At 44.5% G+C, this 24,766-nt stretch overlaps 1 protein-coding gene across 2 annotated transcripts in view; it reads left to right on the top strand.

Annotated features, from left to right (window-relative positions):
• Positions 1-24,766, top strand: part of KANK4 (KN motif and ankyrin repeat domains 4) — a 286,564-nt gene that overhangs the window by 140,256 nt on the left and 121,542 nt on the right. For both annotated transcript variants that reach the window (XM_086953375.1, XM_086953383.1), the window contains exon 5: positions 11,546-11,767. In XM_086953375.1, coding sequence (XP_086809501.1) covers positions 11,546-11,767 — 222 coding nt within the window. The remainder of the gene's footprint in view (positions 1-11,545; positions 11,768-24,766) is intronic.

Genomic DNA, 24,766 nt, shown 5'->3' with positions numbered 1-24,766 from the left:
CACAAGTTGATTTGGTGATTGTTAGAATAGCAGAGTGGATTTGTCTTAGCGGATCACCAGGTAATCGGAAATAATGAGTATCATTGGATAATTGGTGTGGAATTTTAGCATGTTAGTTGGATTTGTTCATGATCACTATGCCTTTGCCCTTATTGGTGGGTTTGATGGCGATTAGGGAACATACTCAAAAGAATGTTGTAATTGCATGATTTCCTGTAAGACTATTTTCTCAAATGCCAAACCTTGGGTGGCATACTGGGAGCATCAAGCTCTTTGCTTTCTCTTGACTGCTATTAGTGGGACCTTGCCACTTAAAAGACCACCTCATGCATGCTTTTCTTGCCCATCTACTGTTGTCTTCATATGTATGTTTCTTCCCTGCCCACTGTCAATGATATAGCTCATGTTTCTACTTGTGCCTTAAATTAATGTTACTCTTATAACTGCTTTCAGAAACCTGAATAGTTGCCAAGAATTCTACATAGGTTGCCTCATGAAGATCAGTGTGTCACTGTGTGCACATTACTGTTATTTCACATACACCAGATACATATTAATTAATTTGTTATGTGAATGGTTCTCACTGTTTTTATTGTGTAGGTATGGATGATCTACATTAGCAATGTACCTTGGATATGACCACTTTAATAGCTTCATTTATCTCGATGTTTTCATCTATTGAATATGCTCATTTCAGTTTTTCCCTTTTTTCTGATGGAGCCATGCTTAGTGTGTTCAGTTACACCTTATGTCTGTCATGATGATGGGTCCTTAACATGGAGTGGGTCAAAACGTCATTGGCAACCATCTGCTGAGAAGGGTTTTCTTTAACTGATAATTGTGTGGTTTAGTGGTTTCCATTGAGCAACATTGTTATCCTTTATGGACAATGGACCCTACACTGTATTTGGGGTATAATACCTTGAAGTTCTTTCTCTCATTTCTCTGACCTCACTCCTGCTCTGTCTGTCTGCAGCAGACTCTGGCTTATGCTCTGTCGGTCTGGGCTAGCATTGTATTAACCCCTGCTCACAGAAGGCAGAGAGCCGCAGCATGAACACTTTCCTCCTGAGCCTGACAGACCACCAATGCTAGTCTATTTGGCCGGGCATCTAGCTCAGACTCCTACCCTGCTACTCTACTGGAGCAGTGCTGTGAAAATGCCTACACAAAGGTAAAATGTTAAGGATGAGTGGGGGTGGGCAATCTATCCATTGCTTGTGAGTGCATGTGTAAGGGTAGGTCTGTTTCATGTGTGTCGGAGTAAATAGACCTTCATCGATGTATATGGTGCGTGTGTATGTCTCCCTGTGTGTGTCTAGTGATATTTGTGTGAGCCCAGTGATATCATGGATATCTGGGCATCCTTGGCAAACAATGGGACAACTGGGAATCACTGCTTACAATGGCTGTCCTTGGAATAGGGTGGCATCCCATGATCTAGATTGCCCTTCTCTGGCTTCTTCTGGCATCTAATGCCTATCTTGGTGATGTTTGCCAGCAATTGCATATGGTGGCTGCCCCAGGCTTTGTGATGCCATGCCTGGCATTGGGAGGCTGGTGGAGATTTCTGCTGCCCATCTTTTGAAATCTGATGCATCTGATGGCAATCACTGGCTTTTAGTTACACCCCCGACACTGAGTGGTGATGACTAGCAGGTGGAAATCACTGTGATGTGGAGACCATTACTGGCCTCCAGTAGTCATCTCTTGCATATCTTAATCATGTATGACATATGGTGGCTATCCTTGACCGAAGGTTGGCATCACTGCCATTTGGTGTCCATCCTTTGCCTCTAACAGACATCTCTGGCATCAAATGCCCATCCTGAGCTTGTTATGGGCATCCTTGGCAAATCATGGGACTCCTTGGCATATTACAGCGACGCATAGGCATGTGAGACAATATCTATCCATATGAGGTTGTCGTTAACTCGAGTATTGGAAGAAAATAACAAGCTTATATTTCGTAACTAAAGTGGTGTATTTACTCCAAATGAAAATCTAGTGCTTGGGGCCAAAATGGCAGTATGTTCAGGACGTGGCAAGGTTTTATTTGTGATCATATATTTCTAAACAAAAATAATAGTATTTTTCTAATAGATTGCTATCAAATGGTTGTGGAAAAATAGTGGAGTTCCAGTAAAAGGGTCCGGTCTTACAATGTCTGTGTATGAAGGTGAACGAATGACAGCACCAGAAACTGACATCTAAGATTTGATGAAGCATTGCAGACAGCTTAGGCGAATTGCTGCGTTCTAATCAGTCTGTAATTTGTAAAATAATAAAGTGCTAGAAACCTTGTCAGGAAGCTGCTGTCATCAAGGGCATTTACAGTATCAACACAGCTGCTAACCATCACAGTCTTACAGTGGGACAATTCTGACTACTACAGGCCTCCAAAACTATAAGAATTGCTTTGGTGGCAGGTATTAGTCCTTTTTAATGTATATTGAATTAATAAACAACTGTTGTTGTGTTTGTCTCTAAATTAGACCAACAATGCCCCCATGTGGTGGACTGTCATAAGTGCCGGTGCTGCCAATTAAGAGCCAGTGCCGAGCACAGGAAACCACCAGCTCATATTAAGCACTGGTTCTAATGTGCAGAAGGCTTCTCCATTCATGAGTTCAAAGTGTGGATGGCAGTGACAGCTCACAAGGGATGATCAGTCTCATCCAGATCCTTCCCTGAGCTCCGTTAACAACGTCTTTAATTTTTTCTTTAACCTGATTGATGCTGAACTATTTTCACCAATCAGGAAAATGTCACTATAATAAAAACAACCTCCCTTCTCTAAGCATGTAGCAGGTCCTTAGTTATTTAAGGTCTCTGCCAGTTTTCTTCTGCAGTCTAATCTTCTAAACCTGCCAAAAGATAGAAAATGGTTGGACTCTTGTTCCCCACTACGACTGCGAGTCTAGTGAGCAATTCCTGAACCCAGTCTCTATAGTGCAGGCAGCCTCGCCCAGCCTCTCAAGTGGCCACCAAGAAGATGTGGATATTCATCATAACCCCAATGAGGACCTCTGGGTGAGGTGGAGCTCCAGCTTACACTAAGAAGCTGCTCCAGGCATGTGCTCCACACTGCAGGAACTTGCTGAGGAGTGCCCTGCGTGAGGCAGCAGGGAGCGGTCAGCAAGCGGCTGTCCAGCAGCATTTTGAGCACTGTGGACTGGCAGGGCATACAATATGACCTGTCCAGTGCCAAACTTGTAAAATCACAAAAATAGGTACACTGGCACAAAGTTATTCTTAAGACACCACCAATTGCACTAACGAATAGCGGGTTTGCTGAATACCAAGACTGCCTGGTCTTGATTCCATCTTATGTATTGTCCTGTCTTTTTATCGCCCCCATGCTGTCTCTTTTATTTCCCTGCTTTGCCTTTTGTCATCGTTTTTAGGTCTCAACTGAGACAGCGCATGTGCTCTCCCTTGAGAGACATTTTGCTGGCATGGAGCCCGCCCATTGCTTACCATTCATTGGCTTCAATGTGACTCTTTTTTTGGCTGCCTCCTAATTGGTCAGTGTGTGCCAGGTTCACTTCTTCTTCTTTCATTTCTCCCTTCCATGGAGCACGATCCAAGCACTAATTGCTTCATTTGACTAGTGTCCTTCTGCTGCTAGCGTTGTGATTGAGGTACTGTGTTTTTCTTCCCCTGTCATGGTGTTGTTGCTTGTCTGCCTGCCTGTGCCTGCCTGTGTCAGTGTTGCATGTTGTTCCATTCTATTGTTGTCTGTTTTGCTTCGTCCCTCACCTGCTCTTCTTGTTCGTGCTGCTTTTTATCTCCCACCCTTCCTTTGTCCGCTTGGCTTCTTCTCTTCCACCCTTGCATTGTCTGTTTTGCCTCTTCCCTCGCTCCCACCTGTGTTGCCCCTTTACCCGCCATAAGAAAAAAACATCTCTATGACGTTTAAAAAAAGACATTTTCGTCACTAATAGCTCACATATAGGTGCGACCTGTTAGTCTTTGGCAATACTTGTTTCGTTTCATAATCTTTTATTTGGTTACCACTTGTTTGCAACCATAAAAAGTACATAATTTAAAACAGATTTAAAAGAACAATCGATATCTTCTAAAGGAAAAAAAAAAATTTAGAAACTAACAAAACAATATAAAACTAAACTAAAAAGCTCCAAAAAGAAAAATTTGCATTAAGTTACATAAGAAAAATTACGCAGCTTTATGTAGAGCTAAGAAAAAGTAACTTATCAGTCATAAGCTTGGCGTATCTTGATACTTGCTTTTAAAAAGGTAGCTATGCACTTTGCAGCGTGTACTGAGTCCAGAAGCTGCAAGGAAAGGAATGCAGGATAGCAGGACCTAAGACTATTTGAGCGGAGAAGTGGGAGAATCCATGTGTTTCGTGGTAGCTTGTAATATTTGCAAAAGAAAATAATATGAATTGTTGATTGGGTGGATAGTCCGTCACACGGGCATTTCATAAGGGTACTTGACCAGATTTGGACTTTTGGGAAGGAAATCAAACGAAAAAAGGTGTTGAACCAGAATCTTGTCAGTAGGTATTTCTCATGATTAGACAGGTAATAGTTTAGATAGGGTTGAATTCCTTTGACAGATTGAGTTACACAGATTTGGGAGTGCAAAGGTTTTACAATCTCCATTTGATTGCGCAGTTCTCTTAGATGATCCAGGCATAACTTTTTTAGGTCTTTTTTTGAGATGTCCTCCACACTTGGTGGTTCATAAAAATAAGAGCTACGGCCGAGATCCTTAAAAAAGTTCCCTACATAGACTAACCAGGGAATCCTGCGCCAGTTGGTTAAAGCCATGCAGTCTGTAATCAAGGAGCGTGTTAGGTGACACTCAGGTTTGGTCCATATGCGTTGGCTAATAAAATAGGTTTGGTGCGTATGGTATCAGTAATATATTCCATACCGAGCTCATTATGTGAGGCAAAATTCGGGGCACTTTGTGGAAGGGCCAGCAGGTATTTGACAAACCCGTTCTCTATTTGAATATCTGAATAGAGTCTACTGGACTATAACCCCAGACACCTGCTCCATAAGTGGCCACACTGTGGCATTTTGCATAGTAAATTTTCAAAAGTTCAGGAGGAGCAGGCTTGCCTAACTTTCTTGAAAAGGTGACCAGGGCCGATGTTGCTCGTTGGAATAAATGTTTTCTGCTGGCCGTGGCCTGACGCCAGCTCAAAGAGTCATCCACCATGATGCCCAGGTATGGGTAAGCAGAGGTTTTTTCCAGCTTTGTTTTTTCCACCAGGATTGATTTAGAATTCTTAACCCTAGGACCAATATGCATGGTGAATGTCTTTTTTATATTGAGTTTAAGGCCAAGAGAACTCATAAAGGAGCAGTATTTGTTAAGTTGCTTTTGGAGTTGGTTCAGTGTGCGCACTATAATGACCGAGTCATCTGCGTATAACAGTGTTGGTATGGGGCGGTGGTTAATCTGGGGTAGGTCCTGGCTCCCCTCAAGCATAGCCTGCTCTAGTCCATTGGTGTATAGATTGAACAGGAAGGGAGCCAGTACACATCCCTGTCTTACCCCTTTTCCTATAGAGAAAGGGGGAAAAAGCTCTCCGTTGACTCCAAATCTGACGCGTGCCGTGGCGTCAGAGTAGAGTTCACGTAGAAAGACTATAAGGGCGGGATCCACCCCAAGGTCACTAAGGATAGCCCAAAGTTTGGAATGCTGGACACAGTCAAATGCTGCACTAAGGTCAACATACACAAGGAAGATGTTTCCTCCTTTTGCGCCCACGTATTTTCCAATCAGGAGGGCGAGATTCAAGGCCTGCTCCACGGTCCCCAGACCCTTTTGGAATCCGTATTGCAGGTCGGTCATGATGTTGTTTTCTTGGGCCCATGATTGTAATCGGTCCAAAACCACCCGACCCGCAACTTTACCCATGGAGTCCAGAAGGGAAATAGGCCTGTAGCAGGCCGGATCATTACGATCGCCTTTTTTATAGATGGGAAGCAAGATGGACGTTGACCATGACTCCAACAGCCCTATTGAAGAAGCTGCTGCTAGGACCTGAGTAAGAAGTGGTGACCTGAGTTCAAAGTTGTGGAGAAAAAAGTCCAGTGGAACACCATCAGGCCCGGGAGCTTTTCCAGATTTCGACGCCTTGAGAGCTTTAATAACCTCCTCGTGATTGAAGTGGATGTTAATTGGGTAGGTATTCTTCTCCAAGTTGTTGTCTCCACTATGTTTTTCCCCTGACGGGTCCGTAGGGGAATTCCCAAAGATTTTGGATAAATGAGTGACCCATTCAGCAGCCGTGACTGCGACGTCTAGATGCTGTCCCTTTGATGTATCAGCCAGAAAGGGAGATCTAATGACTTGCCAGAAGAGGATGCTATCTTTGCGTTGACAGCTGCCATGCAGCTGTGCCCATAGCATTTTCTTGATTTCTCTCCTGCGTTCCAGTCTGGCTCTATTATTGAGTTTCCTTAGGTTGGAAATTTCTAAGATATCTCTCGTAGGTCTACGGAGGGCTTCTTTTAAGTTCGAAAGGGCCTTACGACAATCTGCATTAAACCATCTCTCAGAAGGAGACTTGTTGTTCCTGTGTTTGCCAGAGAACTCTTGTCCAATTACCTTCAAAATGTTCTGGTAGTTAGTCATAATTGTTTGGGGAGAGGAGTCAGTTGATAGACATTCCAGTACCCAGGGTCTAGTTTTTACAAGAACTCTCTCCGTAACTACACCTGGATCTACTTTGGCCCATTTGACCGTGTAACCATTCAGTTTGTTCATAGTTATGGAGTTTTGTTTTAAATGGCTAGAGGTACTAGAATGCAGTTTTACCTTTTTTGGCTTTATTCTTACGCTAATGGGGAAATGGTCGCTACTAACGTCAGTCCCAGTAGAGAAGTCTGCCACGTGTCCCTTTAGGGTCTGGGAGGTCATAATAAAATCAATAGTGGTTGAGGACCCCCTACCATGGAATGTTGGTGAAAAGTCTAATTGGGGCTTTATTAATTCATTTACAAAGTCAAGCTCTAGGGAGAAAAGGCACTCATTAAATGTATTGCCGCTGGTGGAATGTGCAAAATGGGGCAGAGGGCTACCATGTTCGTCCTGCAGTCCGCAGTTGCCATTTTTATAGTTTGTGCATAGCGAGTGGTTAAAATCACCACCCCAGATTATATATACTGGGGATGCGTGGAGGTCATTTTGCATAGATTCTAAAAAAGTGGTAATTTCATTTAGGGTTTTTACACAGTCCGTTGTGTCTGAATTATTATAATAATTGATCATGATGTAGGTACTGTTTTTGTTAAAATTTAATTGCAGAATTTGATAGTTCGGAGATTCTTTTAGGTTGGATATGGATAAAGAGGACAGGGTGTTAGCAACGTAAACCACCAGTCCTCCCTTTGGTCTGCCCATAGCTCCCTGAGATGCTGGTACAGAAAAAGTTTTGTAGCCCACTAAATGGATTGTGGTAACTGACCATGTCTCGTGGAGACAAATTATCTGGTGTTCCCTCACCGTATTGAGCCACGGTTGCAATAATAACTTAGCACGTAGACCCGCAACATTCCAGTATATAATCGAAAAGCTCAGATCCACAGTGCTCAAATGATCATTTGGTTGAGAAGGTGGCTGGGGATCAGGAAATCGCAAAGGTGAACACACTAATGGGGTCGCAGTGGTCTTTTTGGTCTTGTATGAGTCTCTGTTCTGAGGAGAGTTTGTAGTGTTTGCTCCAGTAGCGAGCTCCAGAGGACTGATCATGTTTATATTTAAGATGGGATGGGGGGATTCTATGATAAGGCCCATCTTGTTGCTGTTTGTTTCTGTAAAAACTTGAAAATTTGACTGATTTAATTTTAAACCAGGACTTACAGGGGGACCAGGAGTTTTAGAAGCGTGGGTCGTGCTTTTTGTGGTCGCTAACGGTCAGTCTACCATTTCCAACAATCGTATCTATTCCCAGTTAGGAAACCCTGCCAACCTTCTGCTAAAGAATAAGGCCTGCCAGGATTCCAGAGCTGGGTCTGCCAATCTCTATTCCTATTTCTGTTTCTATAGTTATGGCTATGGCTATAGGCAACCTGATTCCAGTGCCCTTCCCGTGGATGTTGCCAGTTTGAGGTAGAAAAATATTGGTAAGTGTTCACCGGGGGGTAAAATAAGGAAAGATGTTGGGCATCAATACTACCTTTTTTTTCCAGTGACGGCCAGGAGCAGATATATTCGACCGTTGTTGGATCATCACATTTTACTATGATGCAATCGCCCTGGATTGATTTACGTTCATCCCCTATCCAGGCTACTCTACGTACTGTAGAGATCCTGCCGAAATGCCATGACTCTAATGGTCTATTTAAGCTTAGCCACTGCAAGACCTTGTTTTTAAGCGACCATGCAAATTCATCTGTGCCCTCAGTTAGTTCGGGTACTCCTGTGAGGATTACGGTATAGGGGGATGCCTCGGGTGGGAGGTGTACTGGACGCCTTGGTCGCACTCCCTTTTTTGCTGTCACCGAGGGTTTTGTACCCGCCAATTTAGGTGATGATGGTGTCTGATTGTTATTAGTCGGTTGAATAGTGTTTTTCACGGGGCCTAAAGGGACTTGGGGCGGAACAGTGGACGTTGTGGTCTTTGGCACACCAGCCATTGGTTTAGACTGTTGTTGAACTAAGGGGGTGATGTGCTTTGATTTCATAGGGGGTGAGGTGGCCCCTGCGGGCTGTTTACTATCGGGACCGGTTTGGTCAATTTGGGGAGTTTTTATTGGGTGATTGGGTTTTCCCTTCCCTTGTTTGGGTGGGTGTAAACTAGGCGCGGTTGATGGCATACGTGATAGGATTGCTATCTGACTTTCTAAGTGTCTCATACTAGTTTCCAGAGGTTTTAGGTGTTGTATAAAAAGCTCTCTGATGGTGGTTAGTATTTGCGCGGTGGAATTGCAAACTCTACAAGAGCCCCCCAACTGAGTAGCTTTTTGTGAATTACCAGGCAAAATCTCTGCATTGGTAATAAGCACTGCAGAGTTAGTATTTGATGTATTTATAATTGGTTGTGTGAGTTGAGTGAACTGACCCCTCCCAGGTTCCAAGGGGGTGTCGGGGACTGCTATGTTTCTACATAAGTTGCTGAGTTGTTTCCAGCGTACCCTGAGTTTGACATAGCTCAAGGTCTGGAGTGTTTTCCAGATCTACTGACGAGAATGAGTCAGGCTCAGATTGGGTTGCAGATAAGTCCACAGAACAGGGCACCGTGTGGATAACTGCAGTCGTAACAGATGGTGACAATATGGAAATGGTAGGGACTTGTTTGATAGGAGAGGCTGCTGTGGCCAAAAGACCCATCGAGGAGCGTTTTGCATTGACAAGTTCTAAGGATACTCTGCGCTCCAGAAGGGAAATGCTCTGGTCAATAACCTCGTTTGTTCGAGTGATGTTTTGGTCTATTGGCCCTGTAAGCTGGACTACACTTAATGCAGACTTGGTTTTGCTTCTAGATCCACGGGTCATGTTGCACTGGTCAAGAAAGCAAACAACAACAGCAGCAGATCAGATGGTTGTGGTAACAAAAATAAAAAGGGGGTGGCCCGGTCCGGTCCTCTCCGGTCACTAACGGGCAACAACGGGCCCGCCCTTGGGCCGGGCTTCGCCCGGCGTCCCGCGAGACGGGGCTGACGTTGATTTTATGCGCCTTCTGGCGCTCCCCAGTGACGCGGTCTACCGCAAGGGCCTCTGGACAGTGAAGTCCACCCCTCGCCGGTCTCCACTCGGCGGCCCCGCTCTAGGTGACAGAGAGCGGCCGGGCAGCGGGAGACTGGCGGGCGGGTCCGCGCTTGGTTGGGGCTCGGCAGCTGGGTAGAAGATCAACGTGGATGGGGTGTTTGGCAGCAGCAAAGTCGTTAGGGATTCACCCACTCAATGGGGCTGACGTTGATTTTATGCGCCTCCTGGCGCTCCCCAGTGACGCGGTCTACCGCAAGGGCCTCTGGACCGTGAAGTCCGCCCCTCGCCGGTCTCCACTCGGCGGCCCCGCTCTAGGTGACAGAGAGCGGCCGGGCAGCGGGAGACTGGCGGGCGGGTCCGCGCTTGGTTGGGGCTCGGCAGCTGGGTAGAAGATCAACGTGGATGGGGTATTTGGCAGCAGCAAAGTCGTTAGGGATTCACTAAATCATTCACTATCATTAAATACTTGTTAATATTTTCTATTTCTCCTCCTTTCTCACTTTCCTGCCTTTCTCTTTCTTGCTCAGGGTCAAAGTCTGATGATGATAAAGAAGTCCCAGCCCCAGAAATAAGCGCTGTGCCTAAAATCTGCAACCACCAGCACATATTAAACATGGGTGAAAGAGAATTGAATATAACAGCCTAGCAGTATCCATGATACCTATTACAACACAACAACCACCCCTTAGAGGTTTTTTTTAGAGAATGCCATGTTTTATTAACTAGTGGAAGTATCTGAAATAAGCCCTACTATAAAACCTTCTCATTCTTTTAAAACAGAACCAATCAAGTTCGCCCTTTCCTGCTGCTTGTAGAATACCACGGAATTGGACACATGTTGGTCGCAGAACCAGAAATCCCTCTCTTTTTGCAGTGATTATAAAATGAGAAATGGAGGACATTCATCTTCTCTACTTTGTAAAGATGATAGATGTGACTAAGCTTGAAGCACAACCAGTTATTTTTTGATAAAGCAGAAAGAAGAAAGAATGATGGAAATCTGCTGCTCTGTGTTTTTGTTGAAACAAGGTCTAATTCAATGACGCGGACTTCTTTGTTAAAAGCTTCATCAGACACATACAACCATGAGCAATGTTGCTACCACCCATGATCCCAGTGTTTTTTCTTTTCTTCAGTAGGATACAAATTCAAAATAGAGCCAAATGGATTTTCTTCTGAAATTGCATTAATATTGGCCCTGGTACCAAACTGAATATCAGGTTCGCCGTCATTAACTTGGTAACTTGTCTTTACCCTGAACAATATTTGCCTGCGATGGAGAAAGGGCACCCCTCTTTTACCGGAGGCCCCGTGTTTAGAAGTGGGCGAGGGTCTCCCTCAGGCGGGTGCAGCACGTGACTGCTCCCACCTGCAGGCGCAATTGACATTACAGACATGGACTGATCAGTATAACAGAAGGGAACGCATAGGTGTCTGTGGCCCCTTCTGTAATACAAAGTTCGCTGGGGTGCAAAAAAGCAGGCACAGTCACCCATTAGGCCCCCACCCCCCTGAGACACCACAAGTGATACAGCCCCGGGTTTATTGGTATGTATACAATCAGCAGAGCAGGGTTTTCAAAACCCTACGTTTACGATTGCTTTGCTTTTGACCATTTGCAGAATGTCTGCCAATAAACATTTCTACGAATTCATATGCAAATTTGAGTCATGTGCACTTTTTAATACATATCGCCTTTGTGACGGATCTCTTGGAATTGTAGTGCATGGCGAGAAGAGCAAAACACTGGTGTATTAATCATCAGCGCCAAGCACCGTGTGCCTTGAGGAAATGCTGTGCTCATAAAAAGATGACATTATTCATAATCGGTGTATTGTGCTCTTCGCAGGTATGAGACCACATCAAGCGAGGAAGACAGCTCCTCCGAAGGGTGCCCCGACAGGGACACGGAAAAAACACGTGATCCTTCGGAAGAAACACACGTGGAAGATGCAAGTAACAATGTGCAAGCTCCACCTGAAATGACAACATGCATAAAGGGTATGGACCAAATCCAAGACAAACTGCAAGATCCAACAACAGAGAATACGACAGAGTGTCACCCAGAGAGGTAAATATAAGTACATTCTATGCAGCATGTTGGAAATAGGCAATGGCAGGTATGAGAGGTCCAAGAGGCTGGAGGGAGAGCATGCCTCGCCCACAATATGACTGTTCTCACTGCACAAGTCGATTACGTGACATCAAGACATACCTGCATGCAGCTAAAAAAAGCAAGATATTTTCCACATAAAAATGAATCAAAATATAGCTAGAATGAGAAACAGCAGTCATTGATGAAAGGTGAAGGGTCAGGGTAAGGAAGAAAAATAAGAGGCTTCTTGTAAGTACAATATTTGCAGTGTATTGTACATCCAGGTGAACAAGTATACTAATAAAGCCTATGCATACAACACATATTGTAACAGTAACTATTTCTTTGTGTCTAGAATAGGTGTTAGTTACTGCCTCACTTAATTATACTAATGGTATCACCCTCATGTGCATGCCTTTCACATTTGTGGTAGATTTTTGTAGAGCGTGCATAACCAATTGAGTTTACCAGGATTGTAATGTTTGACCTGTATCTGGTACATGAAGGACAACTTTTGGGTCTTAGGTATCCTTCAAACCTGTGACCTGCAGGTTACAGACAATGAACTGTACACATCAAACCCCTGCAATCCTCACTAGTAATAGATGTAGATACCTGCTAGATAAACACAGATTTCTGTAAAGGGTTTCTTGGCTCAGCGATCAATATTTCAAGCTGATACTCTTGGTCTGGCCTATAAACAAACGCTATAACCCAGTGTGTGGATTCTCTTCCAATTGAAATCCGTGAATAGATGAAATGTCACAGGGTTTTGGTTCATTCAGTTTTCCATCTTTCTGCGGTATCACGGAGTTGGCTGGCAAGGACACCTATTAGAGTTGCACTGCACAGAACACTGAGGCAGCAAGCAACAGCCTAAAAAAAAAAATTCAAGTATGTGCGTGAGTACTCATTAAATAAGCAATGAATAGCAAAATGATGCAGGGAAGATCTATCTGTACCACTTATTAGGTCTCGTCTACAGCATTGCTTTAGCAATGCTTGTTTGGCGAGATTATAGTAAGGCTTTCAAAAGTCTACCCAAACTGCGGATTAGGTACAGTTCATGTGAGCCAGGCGCATGCACATCGCCAGCCACATCCCACACCATTTGTCTAAGCCTCGTCATCAGACTTCAAAGGAATCCGCTCCCCCGCCCCCCATCAGACTTCAAAGGAATGCGCTCCCCCACCCCCGCCACAGCAATGCCGAGCGCTTGTTGAGGCTGCAGCCTAGCCCCACTCCTTTCTTCTCTCTCACACTTGATTTATCTCTCTTACATTCTTGGGCCTGGTTGTACTCCTTTTGCCTCCTTTCATAACTCAAACTCTTTGTGACTTTATTTATAACTCTTTTCTGCTGACTCCATTGCTCTCTGTGGCTCTTTTTAATTCTGTTCTGTCTCGTATTTCATTGCTTCTCTTCTCCCATCTTTATACCACTCTTTCATGTCTCTCAATTTGACTGTGTGACTCTTGCACTTTCTGTACCCATTTTATTCTTTTTGTGGGTCTTTGACCATTGTTGACCATTATTTTTTCTGCCTTTGAAAAACAATAATTTAGTAGGCAATGTGTGATTCTCTGTACCTTTTGTTATGCCCGTTCCTGCTTCCAGTTCTCCTACCTTTCTGCCTCCCACGTCCCCTATGCCACGAACACTGCTCCATTGCACTCCTCTCCCCTCTTTGGACCTACTTAACAGCAGTCACAGTGCTGGAAAGCCATTAATCAGGTGGTTGGCCTTAGCAGTCTCCTGGACTTACCTGCAACTGCTCCTTCAACCAATCAAGGCTCGTTCATACCTGGCCCCACACCTGAGGCTCCTGCCTTCCTCTGCTTCTGTCTGTCCTCTCGATCTCTCTCTCTCTCTCTCTCGTGCCTCGTTGTACTCTTTTCTGCCTCCTTTCATTACTCTTTGTGCCTCTTTCATTATTTTCTTGCACTCTTTTCTGCCTTTTCTCATTACTCCTTTGTGTCTCTTTTCATCACTCTTTTGTGATGCCTCTATTACTTTCAGTGCCATTAGGCCCCTCTTTAGTCCTTGTAGTTTCCCCTTGTCTCTTTCTAATACTTTTCTGCCTCGTTATTCATTGTTTCTTTTCTGCTGTCTTTATGTCCCTCTCTCGTTGTCCTTGGGTGACTATTTCACATTCTGTGCTCTTTTTGTTCCTCTTTCCCCATTGTTGAGCATTGTTTTTCTGCTCCTTTTATGCCTTTTTCTCATCTTTCTCGCCTGCCTTGTTTTTGTTTGCATTGGCAGCGCGTTCTGTGGTACAAACATGGAGTTAGTTTGCTCCCACTTCCCTTAATCTCCCCGTATGGAGCCGTCCCCACACCACCACCTCCTACCCGTCGCTTTTGTTTGCTTGTTTACGTAGCTCTTATTCTTGACTGGATCGCTATTACTTAACGAGTTTGAATCATCGATCATGCCCGTCTTGCACCTTGACATCTTTCTATTATTTACGTCACACTCCGTAGCAATGATTAGCACTTACTTTTATTAAGTTTAATTATTGTGAACATAATTTTAGAATATTTCAATGACTTCAAACATAGCGAGGATGATGGTTGGTTTGCATATGTACTTAGCACATAAAAGAGAGTAGTTTTTACTCTTTCAAAATGGCTGGGACTTTTGACCTAATAGGAATGTGCAGTTTGATGTAATGTGGATTTGCTTTCCGTTCCATTTCTGTGAAACTTGAGGTTGTGTGATGTGAATTCCTCATGCTAGGTGGCACAATGCAATGTTATGAGGTGAAACAAGAGGCGGCCCAGAATAGCAGGGTTTTTGTGCTGAAAATAGGTTGGTAAAAATGAGCGAATTTAATTTCTGCTCACAGGTTTGTATACACTTGAACGATCCACCACCACCACGTCCACCACCACCATGTCCACCTTCACGTGCACCACCACCACGTCCACCACCACCACATCCACCACCATCACGTCCACCACCACCACGTCCACCACGTCCACCACCATCACGTCCACCACCACCACGTCCCCCACCACCACATCCACCACCACATCCACCACCACCATGTCCACCACCACCATGTCCACCTTCATGTCCACCACCACCACCACATTCACCACCACACCACGTCCACCACCACCACCAACACGTCCACCACCACCACGTCCACCACCACCACCACATCCACCACCACCACGTCCACCACCACCACGTCCACCACCACATCCACCACCAGTACGTCCACCACCAGTACATCCACCACATACTACGTCCACCAACACCATGTCCACCACCACCACATCCACCAACACCATGTCCACCACCACAGCATCCACCAACACACCCGACTCCACCACCACAACCATGTCCACCACCACCATGAGGCTACTACCACGTCCACCACCACCTACCTCCTCCACAACCACTACATCCACCACCACGTCCACCACCAAGTCCACCACCACATCCACCACCACCACGTCCACCACCACCACGTCCACCACCACCATGTCCACCACCACTACGTCTACCACCATCACGTCCACCACCACCAAGTTCCACCAACACCACGTCCACCACCACCATGTCCACCTTCATGTCCACCACCACGTCCACCATGTCCACCACCACCAGGTCCACCACCTCCACCACGTCCACCGCCATCACCATGTCCACATCCACCACCATATCCAACACCACATCCACCACCACCCCGTCCACCACCACCACATTCACCACCACCGCCCTCTATCTATCTATCGCCCTCAGTCTATCTATCAATCACCCTCACTCTATCTATCGCCCTCACTCTATCTATCTGTCTGTCTATCTATCTATCACCCTCACTCTATCTGTCTATCTATCGCCCTCACTCTATCTGTCTATCTATCGCCCTCACTCTATCTGTCTATCTACCGCACTCACTCTATCTATCGCCATCACACTCTATCTATCTATCGCCCTCCCTCACTCTATCTATCTATCTATCTATTGCCCTCCCTCTATCTATCGCCCTCCCTCTATCTATCGCCCTCCCTCTATCTATCTATCACCCTCCCTCTATCTATCGCCCTCCCTCAATCTATTGCCATCTCTCTATCTATCACCCGCCCTCTATCTATTGCCCTCCCTCTATCTATCGCCCTCACTCTATCTATAGCACTCAATCTCTCTATCGCACTTACTCTGTCTATCTATCTATTGCCCTCACTATATCTATCTATATATCTATCTATCGCCTCACTCTATCTATCTATCTATTCCCCTCACTCTATCTATCTATCTATCTATCTATCTATCTATCTATCTATCTATCTATCTATTTATCTATCTATCTATCTATCTATCTATCTATCTATCTATCTATCTATCTATCTATCTATCTATGGCCCTCCCTCACTCTATCTATCTATGTATAGCCCTCTATCTATCTATCTATCTATCTATCTATCTATCTATCTATCTATCTATCTATCTATCTATCTATCTATCTATCTATCTATCTATCCATGGCCCTCCCTCACTCTATCTATCTATGTATCGCCCTCCCTCTATCTATCTATCTATCGCCCTCACTCTATCTATCTATCACCCTCCCTCTATCTATCTATTACCCTCCATCTATCTATCGCCCTCCCTCTATCTATAGCCCTCCCTCTATCTATCGGCCTCACTCTATCTATCACCCTCACTCTATCTATCGCCCTCACTCTATCTACCACACTCACTCTATCTATCGCACTCACTCTATCTATCTATCGCACTCACTCTATCTATCTATCACATCACCACAGCATCACTCAGCACCACCACAGCATCATTCAGGGGCACCACAACATCATTATGCGCTACCACAGCATCACTGAACGCCACAGCATCACTCGTCGCCACCATAACATCACTCAGCGCCACCACAGCATCAATCTGTGCAACCATTCAACAACAACTGGCTCAAATATGTTCTCTCAAAGTTTCAAGCTTTATTACAAATGTCACAAAAAGATATCAATATTTCACTTCTGTTTTTGGATTTTCGTCACTAGAAAATACACTGAACATAATCTTCACAAAAGTTATTTACAAAAGTTTAAGCTATTGCCATTATAAATTACAATAACTTTTATTGAAGTATTAATTATAAAAAAATAAAAGCCATTGTTATTTGTAATATCAATACATCTAAGTCACGTAAATACAACACATTGCATTACAAATGCTATAGGTGTCACATTTGTGAAAGTTATAACTATTGGCATTGTAAATGACAAAGCTATTAATTTCGCTATTTTCAAAACCAACACATAAAATATAAAATTGTCGTTTGCAATACCAATAGCTCAGACTTTCCTAATGCGAGACCTATTGCTTTGCAAATGCTTGTTCATGTGGCCATCGTTTAAAATCTGGATTTCACAATACATAAAAGTGGTAAATGTACCAACAGCCCATACAGGCAGCACAGCTTCACCTGTGCCTGAGCATAGCTTTAGTTATGGTCCATGGAAATAAACAGGATGGTAGACATTGATGACATTGATGACTTGGCCACCCTACCTCCTCCTAATGCTCCCATTATCCGTTTTGTGCCGGATGGAAGGATCTGAATGGTGAGTGATTGAGCCTAAAGGCCAGAGGAAATTTGCCCTAGATTCATAAAAATGAGTGTAACTTGCTGGTGAGAGCAGCTTTGAGTAATCCAACAAGCAGCATACAGGAATGTCTAAGGTAATCCGCATTTGGGTGGCCAAATTGCAATTTACAGTCATTGTGTGGAAGGGATGACTTAGAGCAGGGTTCCCTAAAGTCGGTCCTGGAGGGCAGGATCCATGCCAGACTTTTAAGGAAACTACATTTATCTAAATGGAGATATGTTGAAAAGCTGGCATGGATCCGGCCCTCCAGGACAGACTTAGGAAAACTCTGATCTAGAGCAGTGTTTCTTAACCTTTTGACCCCATTGAATCACAACTACATGCCTGGGATCCACAAGCTTTTTCTGCTTTTTGCAATTCAATAATCATACACAAACAAGTACATACTGTATGAACTCAGCACATCTGCCTTCCTCTGCATTTTTAATTGTGAGAACAACTACAGACAGTACACTACCCGGGTCGTCTTCACAAATCAATAGGCAAATGTGAAATCAGAGTTCTCTGCAGAAAGGTGTGACAGATGATTGGCACTGGCCTCAGACAGACACAGGGCAGCCAATAGGTTTGTCACAGGCAAAGCTGGAGACCCTGTAGGGTCTTTGTGATTGTGTCGCAAGGTGACGAGGACAGTCATTGCATTACAGCTAATCAACCAGCTGCTCATTATGCCAGATTACAGACTACCTACTAGAAAGGGGTACTGTGCATATGAAAATATTTCAGCTCTGCTGAAAAGTGGAGACAAGCCCCTTCCCAGTACAAGAAGCATAGGTGTTTGGAGTCTGTGAGTGCCTGCTAATGTAAAGCAGCGAATGGGAGAACATTCAACCTGGACGTGCTCATTGTGCAGTCTCAGGGCCGGACTGGGCACTGAAACCGTCCCTGGCAAAAAGCTCGGCCAGCCCCCCCTGGGGTGAGGGGAGGTGCAGCCAAGCTGTTTGCGAGGGACGATTTCAGCCGATTTTGTTACAGGAGGCCCATTTTGCCGACCCCGGTAATAAAAATGTCCGCCAGGGCCCCAAAACCAATCCCCAACCTGGTGGCCCACCAGGGAAACGCCCGGTGCCCGCTAGGGCCAGTCCGGCCCTGGGCAGTCTTCAGGTGTACATATGCGTAGATCTCTGAGCGGTTAGAACCCTGGCTTCCTAAGGGCCTTATAGAGTTTGGTGGATGGGACACACTGTCACAAAACGTAGAATATTCCATCCACTGCATGACTAGTGTCAAAGGCTATAAAGCACTTGCAATATAGAGTACTGGACATCCTCTATGTTTTGACGGAGGATCCCAACTGAAAAGCTCCAAATAAGGCCCTAGGTGTGCAGATGTATATAAGCAATTCAAAATTGCTTTAAGTCATCAGCTGATTGGTAGCTAAGGTCGGAGCCTGTTTGAATGCGAACCATGCCTGCGCAATAGCACATGCTCCACCCTGAACTAGCAGTCAGCTTCTGACAGAATTTTTTTTTAATGTACATATTATTTATTTTAAATGTATCTTTAACGATTTTTATTAATACATTGGGAAGCAATACAGTAGTACTGTTTTTACTTGCTAAAACTGTTTTACAGGATTTCTTTATTTACTTTTCTGTGTCACTTATGTCTGTCTTACATGTTTTCCGCATTATGTTGCCCTTTGGTAAGCTTATGTACTATTGCACATATTTTATTCTATGTACTGTAATACAATGAGTTATTTTGTACTATGACTACATCTTGTTTGACGCAAGGCCTTTTCATCTTTGTACTGTACTTTGGTTATTTAAATGCCAATAAAATGATTGAACACTAAGGGGCATATTATCAAGAACGGTGTTAAAATTATCGCTGCTTTACCGTCAGGAAGCGGCGATAATGGTCTTGATAATATGCCCTTGAGAATTCACATAGAAGCCCGGGTTCTGGTGTGAACCTGGGCTTCAATGGGAATTCACAAGGGCATATTATCAAGCCCATTATCACCGCTTTAGCGGCAGTTTCCCGCCGCTAAAGCGGAGATAATTTTAACACCGTTCGTGATAATATGCCCCTAAAACTATTATACTCCTGGAAAGAACACCTTTACGCAATAATTTTGCTCCAAACTCTCATGATTATTGACAGAAAATAATGGAGAGAGGACATGTGGGCCAGCAGACTTCCTGAAGAGGCCAGGGGTCCGTGGACCACTGCTTAAGAACCGCTGATCTTGAGGGTTACCGCTAAAGTCACTTACATTTTTTGTAGAAAATGTGTTTAAAATGCTAGTCCCACAAACATTTTACCCTCATTTCCAATTCATAAAAATTTCCTTTATCCCGCTATGATCAAAAAGGGCTAGTAAACCTTCATCAAAACTTTGAAGGTTATGCAGGAGGCTGTGGTGCGCGTAGAGGGTTGGGGAAGAGACGTTTCTTTTCACGGTTCCTTAGTTATTTATACCTCAAAAGCTATGTCCACCCCTTTATGCCAAGCCCCCAAATAAATATTGTTTTTTTGAGACCTTGTAGGATCCGCTCCCCCCCTTTATAGCTCACTTCAGGCAGTGAACTTTGCCCTCGCTTACTCCATTTTTAAGAAAAACATTTTGGGCGGAATTCACCAAGTATTTTACAGGTTTAGGAGCATCTTCTAGGTGAAAGTGGCTTGGTTAAACAGTGCAATCATTTTACAAAAAAGTTCCATTTGCAAATAGATCTATTCATGCATAATATTTTCCCAGCATGGTCTAATACGATGTAATATTACACATGAGTGAATTTCTCAATAGTTGTAAAAATTGGATGTTCAAAGGCTTAAATATCCTGAAAAGTTTGGGAACAACAACAAGTTTGTGGATATTCACAAATTTGCTCACAATTCATGCAGGATCTGTACACGGTCAGTGAGTTACTCTTGTCAAGGGCAAAGGTAAATCCCTTTTCTGGGTGAGAAGGAGAAAGGAACACTAGCAAAAGCAGAGGGTGTGGATACAAAGGTGTTACTCCTTTGGGGCAAATATATCAACCATTGAGATTAAGTAACACTTAGACCCATTTCCACAGGTGCAGTTGTACATTATGTTGAATTACTTGCATAAGTTCAACTGCAATCGCAAATTGCTTCGCCTCCATGGAGAAGGGAATTCACTAAAACATTTCAAGAGTACGCTCAGGAACCTGCAGCTCTCTTAGGTTTCCAGGAGGATTTTTGGGAAGTTTTGTAATTACTGATTTTTTTTTATAAATCCGCAACCATCTAGAATTCCAAATACTTTTGAAATGTAGGCCCATTGCAGGTGTACTGCATTTTAAATTGTTTGTTTTGTTTATTGCCAGGAGCCACACAGTGTAAAATGGCACCACATATGTATTTGTGCCGGGCAGACTGAGACAGTGCACCATAATACAAACAAAATATGCTGTCTCTAATGCAGGCGTAACCTGATATATTCACTTGGGACAATACAGCATTGAAAATCAGATCAGTGGTGTGCAACTGCTGGTCTGTCTTTCACAGCACAGGGACAGGAATCACTTTGATGAGGGGACAAGGTTCTACCCTGAAGGCGTGTGCAGTGTGTGACTTTATCTGTGCGGGGATACGCGGGGCCATGGAAACCAGTAGCGGCCTGTGGAGGGAGTTCCGCCGGGTGGTGGGGAGGGGGAGGGGCAGGTTGGGGATAGTAAATTATGGAATTCGGGCGAACAGAGGTAAGTCAAACAAGTTAATAAATAAAACAAATTTCATTCCGCGCGCTGCATTGCCAAATGCGATGCAGCGCGCAAAGAAATTTGTTTTATTTATTTGTTTACTTACCTCCGTTTGGCCCTATTCCGTAGTTTACTACACCCCCACCCCGCCGCCCTGCCCCGCAGAACTCCCTCCACGTGCCGCTACTGCTGGGACCATGTGCCCCACTCCCACAGGGTGAACTTTGTTGTACAATTAGTACTTCTATGGGTTGCCTTGTGGCCCATACGTCTACTTCTGTAACAATGCACAGAAGGATGGGGCTATGTCCTATGTAAGTGACCAAACTGTGATTGTGCAGGTGAAAATGTGTGCCGCTGGGATTCATATTACAGAGTGCTTTGCAAGTGTTTGCCATCCCTTCTGTAATACCAAAGTGCCCTTGGGGTGCCAAAAACGGGTGCAAACACAAGTTGCACTCCAGTGGAATTTTCTATAGGAAGTCCCCTTATGTTAAGTGAGATGGTGGGTCCCTTGAGAATGAACTGTTAACGTATGCTTCACTAGGTCACACAGCCTATGCCATGCTCATACACAAGTTTTACTCGTCGCCATAAGGTATTGATTTGTAAAAATGTATTCCTTTCAGCAGCAATTTGGTGTCCATACGGCACTTGCTCTTTTGAGTCATTTCATTTGTTTTAGCCACCATTAGCCGGGCGCACCAGACAGTCACCTCAAGCCACAATGCACTGGCTGGCTCTATGCACAGTGGTGTGTAATTACTCAGTCAATTAATTTACAAGGAGACATTCAAGGTTAGATTTAAATGAGCACTGGGGGCGGCAGAGGAACACGCGCTGTCTCTGTATGAGCCGAGCATCTCTGTCGGCTCCTTCTGTTCCTCAAAGGCGGCTGATGAGCCAATGGAAAACGAATCAGCGGGGCTGCTGAGAACACTTCTCATCAGGGAAACATTTACTGTGTTTTTTAGGGCGAGGATGAACTCATACTTGACGCCTATAGGCACCAGTTTGAAATGATTAGACATGTTCAAATATTGATGGTACTCACCTGTGCTTCATGCCCATGCTGGACTGGCAAAAATGCTTGAACCAGCCTCTCTCCCTTCGTCTCCCTTTCCACCCATCCTTTCTTTCTCCTCCGCTCATTTTTCTCTCTCTTCTCCATCTCTGACTGCTTTCTCTCTGCCTTCCCCCTCCCTCCCTCGCTCTCCTTTTCTCTCTCACTTGAAGTCTTCCTGTGCCTGCTGCAATCGACCTCCATGAGCTGGAGAAAGTGACAGAGGCACAAGAAGCGACCCTGGACTTTTAAAACCACTCTCCAAGGGCTATGACCCATCAGGGAAATGCCCGGTGGATTAAAAGGCCTGTCCAGCCCTGTTCATGCACTGAGGTTAAACCCAGTCTCTCCATACAAGATGTTTACATTCTAAAACCATTCGACATACAGGTATACGTTAACTGCATTTGTTGTGCATACTCCCAGGGCTGGCTGTGGAGCTGTTGGCACCCAGTGTGATAATCATTTTTGGCTGTCCCCCATGACCACCTCAGATTCCATCACGACCACCGGGCAAAAGTGCCCCTCATCTCTCCATAGCCCCTCTCTCACATACATTTCATTTGTTTTAAAGCGCTGTTAAAGGCTGGCTTTACAAATATGAAGGTATATTTAACCAAGCAAACCCTTTTCAGCAACATTAGGAATAGATAATGAAAGACTGGGGGTAAAAATAGTACGACCTAACCTATTTTATGCAGTTTGCATGTAGCTCTTTGACGTCATTTCAGAACAGTCCCTGTTCTATATTAGCGCTGTATCTTATCAGTGGTGTAATCCAGGCCCCTGCATCCACCGCGGTGCGGGGGGGGGGGGGGGGGGGGGGGCATCAGCACAGTACCCTGCCTGGAGAGCACCTTAATGAGTCCAGTGGGGGCCCCTTCACGCACATTGCAGGGGGGCTCAAGTTTTGTTACGCCAGTGTATCTTATGGAATGTGGTAACAAAAGGATCTCTGTGACAAAAGCAGTCCTCCCAGCTATCCGCATACAATACAGACCTGTGCTCTGCACAGTACGCATTCTTTGCAGCAGTCATATTAACCCCCTGCGCTACTCAATGGCGAAACCGGTACTAGACAAAACTCTGATCTCTTTCTACAGCAGGAACATTAATCGCAAGAGTTATTGTGACATTTTTAATGCTGCCTGAAAACTTAATGCACAAGGAACTCTGCTGCAGGTGTTTTTAAATCGCAAGTCATTGCCAAATACAGCTCCCCTTTCCTGAGGTCAGCGCCCACTCCCCAGGCCAGCGTCCAGTGCGGCTGCACCACTCGCACTGCCCTAGAACCGGCCCTGCGTGACCTGCAAATGCTTTACCATGATCACGGCGACTTCAGTGGAGGACCAAATTATACGACTGGATTGATCAATTTAGGAAGCAAGAAAGGTTAACTATGTGTCATTAGGAGGCACATTCTCTAGCAGAATTATTTAACTGTTTTCTTTTTTTTAACACTCTTTATTGCCGTCTGGTAAGTGGTTTTGCCTCGTAGGTACCAGTTTAACACCTGAAGTCAGCAAGAAATTGAAAGGTGACTATGTAACATTTACAAATGGTCTGCCACTGAGTGTCACCAAATGTGGCAGTTTTTTAAGTAACTTTTAATCTGATTGAGCTAGAAAAAAATATTTTGTGCACATCTACAAATGATGCGACAGATGATGGATTATGAGGCAAGTGTGGAAAATCCATTACAGTGAAACGCCCTTCATTGTTTGGTGCCGGTGCCCTGACTTTGACATGTTGTAGCACCCTGAAGTAGCCAGGAAAAATGTGGATGTCTCAGCCTGCGCGAGTATGTTAGCTAAAGAGAAGATATATCAGTGGGGAAATTAGGTATGAGGAAGGTCGCTGCAGAAAGCACAAATCACACTGGTTTTTTTTAATTGACGTTCCTGTGGTGATATGTGTGTCGCCTTATTTACAAGGAAGGCAGCATTAAGCCACTTAATGTGGCCTAATGCTACCTTGTAAATAAGGCATCGTTTTACACTGTACTTGGCGTGAAAGGGGAGGGCAATGGGTGTTGCGTGGGTGTTCCACTGCAACACCTATTGATTTTGACGTTGCCCCCTATTTACAAGGGCAGTGCCAAAATTAAGACCAGGGAAAACCTGGTCTTAAAAAGGCAAAACGAGGAGAAATGCTTTATTTCTGCTAGTTGTTGCTGTTTCTATGTGTGCTGCCTTGTGCAGCACACATAGAAACAGTAACAGGCCATTGATTGTTTATGTGCAGGTAAGTGACCCTTTCTGCACATAAACAATCTTTTTAAAAAAATTACATTTTGTAACTTCTATGTGTCCTGCACATAAACAATCTTCTCCTCAACGCAGGCTGCTAAATTTCATGCCAGCGCAGGGGGAAATGCAGGGCTGCACAATATTGTTGTAAATATGGTGCAGCCCTGCGTTTCAGAAGTGGCGGAGCGTTGCATAGGCTAACGCCACCCTCGACCGCTTCATTATAAATATGCCCCCTAATTGCTTGTAGACATGTCTGTATGATTTAATTTGTTGATATTTATGTGTTGATATTTATGTACTTTCCATAATAGGGAACGATACAGACATAATCATGTTGACATGCACAT

This window comes from Lissotriton vulgaris, chromosome 1_1 (assembly GCF_964263255.1).
Source record: "Lissotriton vulgaris chromosome 1_1, aLisVul1.2, whole genome shotgun sequence".
Classification (NCBI taxonomy): Eukaryota; Metazoa; Chordata; class Amphibia; order Caudata; family Salamandridae; genus Lissotriton; species Lissotriton vulgaris.
Note: the sequence above shows the minus strand (reverse complement) of the source record. Positions and strands in the feature narration are given on the sequence as shown.